Source organism: Fundulus heteroclitus, chromosome 9, assembly GCF_011125445.2.
Source record: "Fundulus heteroclitus isolate FHET01 chromosome 9, MU-UCD_Fhet_4.1, whole genome shotgun sequence".
NCBI classification, from domain to species: domain Eukaryota; kingdom Metazoa; phylum Chordata; class Actinopteri; order Cyprinodontiformes; family Fundulidae; genus Fundulus; species Fundulus heteroclitus.
Window position 1 is genome coordinate 16,091,734 of NC_046369.1, and position 8,554 is coordinate 16,100,287.

General features: G+C 40.5%; 1 protein-coding gene across 2 annotated transcripts; it reads left to right on the forward strand.

Moving 5' to 3' along the window:
* The first annotated feature begins 220 nt into the window (after nt 1–220).
* Nucleotides 221–7,013, forward strand: pfn2 (profilin 2). 2 transcript variants are annotated; one of them, XR_004931674.1, is made up of 4 exons: nt 221–586; nt 2,706–2,898; nt 6,201–6,497; nt 6,627–7,013. XR_004931674.1 is itself a non-coding variant. In XM_012866010.3 (3 exons), exons 1-3 carry the CDS (start codon nt 458–460, stop codon nt 6,722–6,724), a joined length of 420 nt encoding a protein of 139 aa, XP_012721464.2. In that variant the 5' UTR covers nt 225–457; the 3' UTR covers nt 6,725–7,013. The 2 variants fall into 2 exon arrangements, 1 of the variants encoding a protein (XP_012721464.2); XM_012866010.3 differs by lacking the exon at nt 6,201–6,497 and having other exon boundaries at nt 225–586.
* Nucleotides 7,014–8,554: the final 1,541 nt, after the last annotated feature.

The following is an 8,554-nucleotide window of genomic DNA, read 5'->3' on the forward strand; positions in this document are numbered from 1 at the left end:
CTAAAATAAATGGACATCTGTAGCCCTTGTGGCTTGAGAAAATATTTATAAAACATCATAAGACAATACGCATCCCTAAATTTACAGTATAAATTCTCGGCCAACTCAAGAAAATAGACCTTGATAGTTTGTATTGGGGAAAAAATGTCTGTGTAACTTATGGCCACTGTCGTATTCATCCGCCCCGCAGTATATTATGCACTCAAGGAGCAGGTCGAAGAACGCCTGGCGGAGTGATTTCGCAAGGACTACACCCAAGCCTGTGTCTGGTTGCCGCGGCTCCTCATCGTTGCCTAGACCAGAGGAAAGCCGGGACGAGACGGAGCCGGGGGGTTTTGCTTGCTTGGAGGCCCGTTAACCACCCAAAAAACACTGCTTCTTCTTCGTTCAAGAGACGCCCGTGGTTTATCTTCACTCGTCGTGCTTTATTCCCCATCCTAGAACTAATATCATTAACATGTCCTGGCAAGGCTACGTGGATAACCTGATGGCTGATGGCAGCTGCCAGGACGCGGCCATTGTGGGCTACACGGACGCCAAATACGTCTGGGGATCGCATCCCGGCGGTACCTTTGGCAACATAACGGTTAGTGTGCTTTCTATGAACTCGATCTTTGGTTTGGGAAGATTTTAAAACGAGTACTTTAAAGTTTTAGGACGTTTGTCTGCATAGCATGGCCTTGTTAGGGTACACATGGTGTGCACTGGTCCAACACGAGATGTACATGGAGAGGCGTGCAGCCATGCTTTTTAATCTCCCAGTAGTATTCAGTAACTCTCTTATTTGTTCTAAACGAATATCACGTTCATAAAACGACCCTTGAAATGCACACCAAGGTAATCAGTGGTGACTGAAGTGTCCGGTAAAGTGCGGCTAACGGGGCTATCGAAATTAGCCATGTTAGGTTCTGATACCGGTCGTTTGAGCTGAACAAAATGTAACCGACCTTTTTAATATTAACTGGTACCGGCTCGTAACGTTCAAAACTGTGTTCCAGCTCAGCTAAAGACCCGCTTTACAACTGAACCACTTTTTTTTTTTTTTTTTTTTCGCGAATTTACCCCGGTGAAAGCGGAACGTCTGCACCGCTAAAGCAAGCTAACGGGTTAGCTCAAATGGGGGTGGTCATCCTCATTGGAAAACCGTTGGAAGCTAATGCTAACGGCTAGCCGTCGGGCTTATTTCCTGTTCGGCTTCTATGAATTTCCCTACCGCCCCTTTTCTCCAAAATGGCGGATGCTCTGTCTCTTGTTCGCTTTTTTTTTTCTCCCCCCGCATTAGAACTAATAGTTGTTTTTGACACCGTATTTTGTTGAACTGATGTTTATATACGTCTTTTGTCAGTTTCACTAGAATGCAGTTCTGGGTTTAATATCCTTTTCGTTTGTCGCTTGTACTTCGCCTTTTCTCGAGCCACCATTTTGTAATTTTTCTTTTCTTGGTAAATGTAATTTTAATTTGGGATTTGTGAACACCATACGATAATTAAGACGATATCGTTACCTTTCATAAAGGTGCATTGTGTAACACCAAAAAACGCTAAGACACGTTAAACGCATGAACGTGTTTTCCGCCTTTTGCTAAAGCTACTGGGAGTGTCCACCCGGTAGTTCCTATTGATCTAAAATGTAATTTTCTCTTTTGTTGACGACCTCGGGGGGGGGGGGAAAGACTCCCATTTGACAACAATAGAACTTTTAAAGCGATGGCGTTCATTTGTGAAATTTGTGTTTCTTCTCTTGTAAAGAGAGGTTTTGTTTAATTTCCCTGACCACTAAAATCGCTTCTACACGTCTGTGAATGGGTATGGCGTGCCGTTGTAGTATATAATTGAAACATTATACTATCAAAACAATTTTAGTCAGTTTTATTTAATAATTCAACTAATTGTGGGGGGAAAATTAAAATCAACCCAACGTCTAGTTAGGACAACATAAGTATGGAGGGGGGAAAAAAATAGTTGTAGATGTCAGAGCTCTGCAGTTTTCCCAAAGCTATTCAGCGTTTTCTATTTCAAATGTTGAAATTAAGTTGGTGCTTTATCTCCATACATAAAAATACACTCTTTTCTCATATGCATGAGTAAAATGGTCAATATTTGAAGTTGATGTCACAAGTAAAAACATAAAGGCTTAAATGTGGAAATTAAGACAAACTAATTTTTATTTTTAAGACAAATGTTTTTACAGGACAAAAGGGGAAAACGTATATTGCCATTACTCACAACATATGGCTCAGACATTTGAGTGTTTTTGCATATAAAACGGTGCAGAAAGCCTTAATGCTAAGCTAGCATTTTTCTGTGTTCTGTGCTTTTGGCCAATGACTTTGCACTTTTGGTCTGCACTTTTTTTTTTTTTTTTTCCATTTATGGTTTTTAAATAAGTCGGTGTAATAAACCATATTTGTATCGATTCCATTGTGAGATTGGTTTTGTTAGCCAGGATTTTAATTTTTTTTTTTTATTTTTTTTTTTTTTTTCAGGGTTCAGATATAAAAGAAACGGCTGCATTTTGAGCATGACATTTGAATCCTGGTGCCTTTGTGTTCCAAGATTAGAACAAAAGCAGTTTTACAAAAGGGACTTACCATATTCTGTACTACTTTTTTTGCATTAAATCTGCAGTTAATGCATTTAATAAATGTTTGCCCTCTTTACTGTGCCTAAAACAAATGGATTTTCTTTTTTTTTTTTTTTTTTTAGCCAGCTGAAATCGATGTGTTAGTAGGAAAGGACCGAGAGGGCTTCTTCACCAGTGGGATGACCCTAGGTGGTAAAAAGTGCTCAGTAATCAGAGACAGCCTGAACATTGACAGCGACTGGACAATGGACATCCGGACAAAGAGTCAAGGAGGCGAGCCAACATACAATATTTCCGTAGGCAAAGCGGGCAAAAGTAAGTACAACATTCACTGTAGTTCACATTACTGCATTAAACCTCTAGTCTGCATTAACGTATTTCTAGCTTATCTATTGTAGCTCATGTGTTGTGAGTGCATGTTGTAGAGGTGTTGAATGCACCTTTCCTCAATATATGGCAGGTATTAATTCCTGTTACTTTCAGATATGAAAGTAACAGGGATTAATACAGCATGATGGGGGGAACAATTGTATTTAAGCGTTTTTAGCAGAGATTTCATTGTTTGTGAGGCAACCTAGGGTTGTTGGTATAGAAAGGCGTTTGTCTTAACACAAGGAGTTAATATTTAGGCTAAGACTTGGCTTACAGTACCAAGATGTACATTAAATGGGACAATAAATGAACTTGGAGTGTAAAGCTAATGTCAAACTACTAAAGTGTTAAACTCTTATCAAAATTAACCATTGTCATTACTTGAGTGTTTCAAGGTATTTCAATGTAATGGCTTATTGGCTTTGAAGTAGGAAGAATTTTTGAAATCCTAGACTTTGTTGCAAATCTAAACTTTACACCTTTTTAGAGTTGGTTTGCTCAAAATAAAGGTTAATTATGATTATTTTTTACACTGAGAACTTGTAAAGTTCTCCTGGACTACAGCTCTATGTTGTAATGCTAAACAGGCTGCTAATTAGCGTAGCGGGGTGTTTAGAGTATCTGGTGTGTAGCCTACAACCTACTGAGTGCACATAATTACAAAATGAACATTGCCCTTTCTTAATGTAGTGCGTAGAGTTGTTGCCTCCTAGATTAATTCAAGATGCCTTTTTATGGACTCGTCCGAGGTCACGGCAGTTTCTATGTTGTCTGCATAAGCCCATGTGTGCCCTCTACCCAAGGAAAAGGTTCCAGGACAAATTCCCGTTTTTCTTAGCAGCTATCTCCTTGACTGGGAGTGGATTTCCTTTATAACACCTCTCTGAATCGCATGCAACTTTCACATTTCTGGTTAACACCCTCCCCCCCGTGTCTTCAAAGTAACGACCTGTTCCCCTGCGCAAGGCTTTGGGTGCTTTATGGTGCCCACATGTATTGAGGAGAGGTTCCCTGAGCATGATGGTGCATGCATGCCTTCTGGTAATGTTGGTCAGACTCTTCACTTTCTTATTCTCTGCTGCTGGCATAAGCGAACATCACATCTGTTCTGGTCTCTAAAAGGACACATTAAAACTCTCAGCTGGCTGTCGTTGGCGCTACACACCACCTAAAAGACCAGCGTCTTGAAATGGTTCAAATCTAACAGTACCAGAGTTGGTGGTTTGGTCTGAGACCAGCACCTACCTTTCAAGAATTCAATACTTTCAAAGTAAAACTAAGATTTTGCCACAATATATTAAACAGCAAATGTTTATTGCTAATTTTTAAAAACTAGAGAGCCAATGGGACGATTGATCCACTGTGCCCAGCAAGCACTGTACTAGGAAGGTAGATCGACTAAGGTAGAGTTTTTGTTCTAAATGCCTCATAAGAGGTGTTAATATTCTTAAAATGAGTCGCCAAATGAGTTTTGCATAAACACTAACGATGTAAAGCGTGTCCTGGAGCAACAGTTCCCAGGAAGTAAGATCTGTGCACACCTGAAACGGCAAAATTCCATTTAAAGTTAAATCTACGCAGCCAACAGCATCTTTACCAGTTTTAAATGATTTATTTTGGGACACTTGTTTCCAGCTACTTAATGAGTGTTTTGCTTTATTTTGTTAAACACCGATTTGCGCCCATGCCACGCCTCTTATCCAGAACAAAAGGTCTTCATGGGATTGCTTTGCCTCTCCTGTGTTGATTCAGCTGATTAGATTCGTTTTTAATAGTTGGAAATTACATACATTTTCATTTAACGATTCTTAAATGTATAAGCTTTTATTAAATTTATGTAGTTGGAGACAAAAGGCTACAATTTGGCCCATTTTATTTTTATTGTGCACAATGGTATGTTTTATTGATAAGATCGCCTTAGTGCAGCCAGGCTGTCACTATTCTTGGGCTCTTTCCCTGTGATGGTACACAGGATGAATGTTAGAGTCAAAGATATTTACTCAGATGCCCTTTTCTGGCCTCAAACACTTTTTTTTTTTTTTTTTTTTTGGGTAACATTTGGGCTAAATTGTGTCAATCTCAGCGCCGTCTGGCCCAATGCCCAGTATAGCCTCTGTGGAACAAACGTACATGTGCTGATTCAGTCCACATCTGGACAATACTGTGACAGAGGCTATTCCTGGGTTTTCACAAGAGGTTTTTTTTTTTTCAGTCTTTTGCTCTGTTTTTAGAAAACAGTTTGGCAAAACATTTTTTTTTTTTAAATCATGAATAAATAAGGCATGGTAACCATTGCAATAGTGGTTCCACTTGCAAAAATATTCTATGCCTTTTACACAGATGCCAAAAGATTTAGACCTTTTTATAGCTTTGAAGCTATTTATTCAGACACAAATTACTTGTAAAACTTTTTTTTTGTTTTTTTTTTTTTTTGCTTAACCGATGCCTTGACGTCATTAGGTTTTAAAAATCCAGCCCCTCGTCTACCTCTGTTCTGAGGTGCATCTGAGAACCCGTCTTAAGACGCTCTTTAGATGCTAAGGCGCTTCACACCCGCCCCCTCCAGGTCACAGCCTTCACCTCCACCCAGTTCCCCTGTTTTTGGGGCATACTGGGGGACGGTGGGTTTCACAAATTTGCTGGTAGCTTCAGTATCCTTCAGCTTGGGCTGCAGTGAACTCCCCCCAAAAAATATCAATTCATAAAATCGGTGACGCAATTGGTTAAACGTAACGCAAAAAGATAACGGCTTGAGAAACGTGATCCAAAAAGAACCGACTAAATCCCTGGAGATCCTTGGCTGGGTTGGCTTAGGCTGCATGCCGTTCACTAGAGCGCCACGTGTGTCGAGATGTTATTGTAACGATAAACTTCAGCACGGTGAGTAACACGGGCCACTTTAACCGCGGCGTCTCTAGCTAAACTAAATCTAAATGGCTCTTTGAGGACGTTTAGCTGGGATTTGCCGCTTTATGCTTCTGCTTGTCTTTGTCCTAATGTGTCAAACCTGTTGCTGGCAACGCCTCTAGTCCCGCTGCGATGGCCCTAACCTGCAGCTCCGCGTCTCACCACCAGTAGCACTGATAAGAAAATGAAGGTTTCACCCTCCTACTGCCTTCAAGACCAAAGGCACCGTACAGCTTGTTTGGTTGTCTGTCCTCGTAGCTGTCTTGCCTGCTGCTTTGTGCCTCTTCTTCTTTTTGTTTCTTCACTTCTAAATGTTCCTTCTGTCTCTTTTCTTTCAGTCTTGGTCTTGGTAATGGGCAAAGAAGGGGTCCATGGAGGCGGATTGAATAAGAAGGCATACTCGATGGCAAAATACTTGAGGGATTCGGGGTTTTAGAAGTAGCTTTTGTGGCGTAGGAGAGGGAGGGGGGGAAAAAATAAAAGGGGAAAACAAAAAAACACAAAACGTTTAAAAAGGACAAAAAAAAAAAGTTTCTGTCAAGCCAACATTTGCCCCCTACAGGCAGTCTCATCAAATAGTCCCCAGGAGCATTTAAAGGGTGCAGGGCAACAATGTAGCCCCATATTTACCTGAGGTAGAACAAATGTGTCTTTTTGTTTTGGTTTTTATAATATATTTTTTCATCCCTGCTCATCATGTTTGTTCATTTCTTTTATTTTTGTCCTTTTTTTCCTTTCTTTTTTTTTCTTTTCTTTTACTCCAGCATTGGTTTTTGTCATGGGGAAAGAAGGTATCCATGGAGGACTGCTCAACAAGAAAGCTTTTTCGATGGCTGAGTACCTGAGGAAGTCAGGCTACTAAAGCGACCCGTAACCAGCTACCTAGCAGTTCACCCTTGCCACCTTGTTGCATTTCACACTACTTCCAGTCCTAGTTTGTAGTTTGTTTTTTCTGCCTTCTCTCCTCCCTTCCCCCCCCCTCCCTCCCCCCCATTTACCCTTGAACCCTTCGCTCCACACATTTGCTCTGTGTATCCTTATATCTCCTTTCAAGCACTCTTACGTTGATCCATAGCAAAGACGAGCATGTTGCTAAATAGGATGTCATGACAAATCTGTACTTAACCAAGACCAGCAAAAAAAAAAAAAAATGCAAACGATTTTTGGCAGAACGCTTTAGAAAAATGAGGTTAAAGCATCAATTTGTAGATTTTTTTTCTTTTTTTTTCTTTTCCTGCTTTGTGTTTTTTTTTTTTTTATGGTACCTCCACTGAATCCTCGCAGATCACTCCCTCCTTGAGCAGTCTATGCCTTTTCTTTTTTTTTTTTTTCTTTTTTTTTTTTTTTTTTTTTTTTTTTTTTTTTTTTTTTTTTTTGGAGCATCGGAGCTCAAACAAAGCTCGTCATGTCTTCCTGTATGTCCTCCACGTCCAGGAGGGGAGACTGTGCATATCTGTTAGCCACTACAACCCCCCCCCCCCCCCCTCCCTCCCTTTCTTGCCAAATTTTTTAGCTCCCCTCATCGTTTTGGCTTAAATCGGCTAACGCTACATCACTTCTGACCCTTTACCGAAAACTAGCCGCCTCTCCTGGCAGAGTCACCGTACTGTCAATCAGTTTTGATAAAAGCGGGGCTGGTCTGCATGGGATCAGCTCATGGTGCAGATAGCCCCCCCCCCCCCTCTTTCCACCGGCATCACAACCCTCCCAACTACACTAAATCCATGGACATTCCACAGTAACAGGCTCAGGCACTTAACACTGTTTAGTTTCCCATCTTTAAGTTTTTATTTGAAAGGCTGCCATTTTTTTTTTTTTTTTTTTTTTTTTTTTTTTTCTGGACAATAGATATCCCAGCATATAACAAGCTGGAGCATGTCCAGTTTTTGTTTTCTTTCTTTTAATAGGACCAAGCGTAGTTGCAGGCCGGGTGTTTATACAACTGCTCTGAATCATGTGAAGGATTGTTAACTTTTTTGTTTTTTAAGGAAAGCATAACCAGGCAGGGAACTGAAGGGGTGGTAGAATCAGACGAAAATCCTCACTACTGTTTAAAAAAAAATAAAAAATCCGACGCATTTGTACAAACCTGTGCTGTGTTGACAACTACATAACTGTGGAATAAATTGCCTTTAGCCGGCTGAGCTGCAGGGGGCGTCGCTCGGCTCCGCTAACTGTAACGTCCAAACGAAGAAAAACGACTAACTTCTAAAAGTAGGAACGACACTCGATGGGAGACGGTGTTGGTTGGAACAAAGATGCTCATGGTTGTCTTGTTGAAACTTTAACTGCAGAACCTGTGTATCCTGTGCCATAATTGTAGAGATCTGTAAGATGGAGTTTACCCGCTGTTGGCTAAGGAGTCATTTCATCGGCACTTTTCTTTGTAGCTTCAGCTCAACTTGTTTAGGCCTTGTGGGATACGTGTACTCATAAAAAAACACTGTTCAAGTCCTGTTTGCTGATCTGTTGGTTTCCTTTCCTTACCACTTCTTTTTTTTTTTTTTCTCTTTCATCTGGGATACAGTCTTTAATGCATCTGTATGCATAAACCAAGAAATGCCATAAATTGATTTATCACCTTGTTTACAGACAGATCAAATAAATTTATTCCAACCAGATAAATGTTTACTCTCTTCTTTTGCATGTGTTCTGCATTTTTATGGGAAATGTGCACAAACCATCTCTGTCA

Excerpts from the sequence above, each read along its gene's own strand:
- pfn2 (XM_012866010.3), top strand. The coding sequence starts at position 458 with ATGTCCTGGCAAGGCTACGTGGATAACCTGATGGCTGATGGCAGCTGC. Across the intron at positions 587-2,705 it reads GTACCTTTGGCAACATAACG|CCAGCTGAAATCGATGTGTT; the intron begins GTTAGTGTGCTT and ends TTTTTTTTTTAG. Across the intron at positions 2,899-6,626 it reads CGTAGGCAAAGCGGGCAAAA|CATTGGTTTTTGTCATGGGG; the intron begins GTAAGTACAACA and ends CTTTTACTCCAG.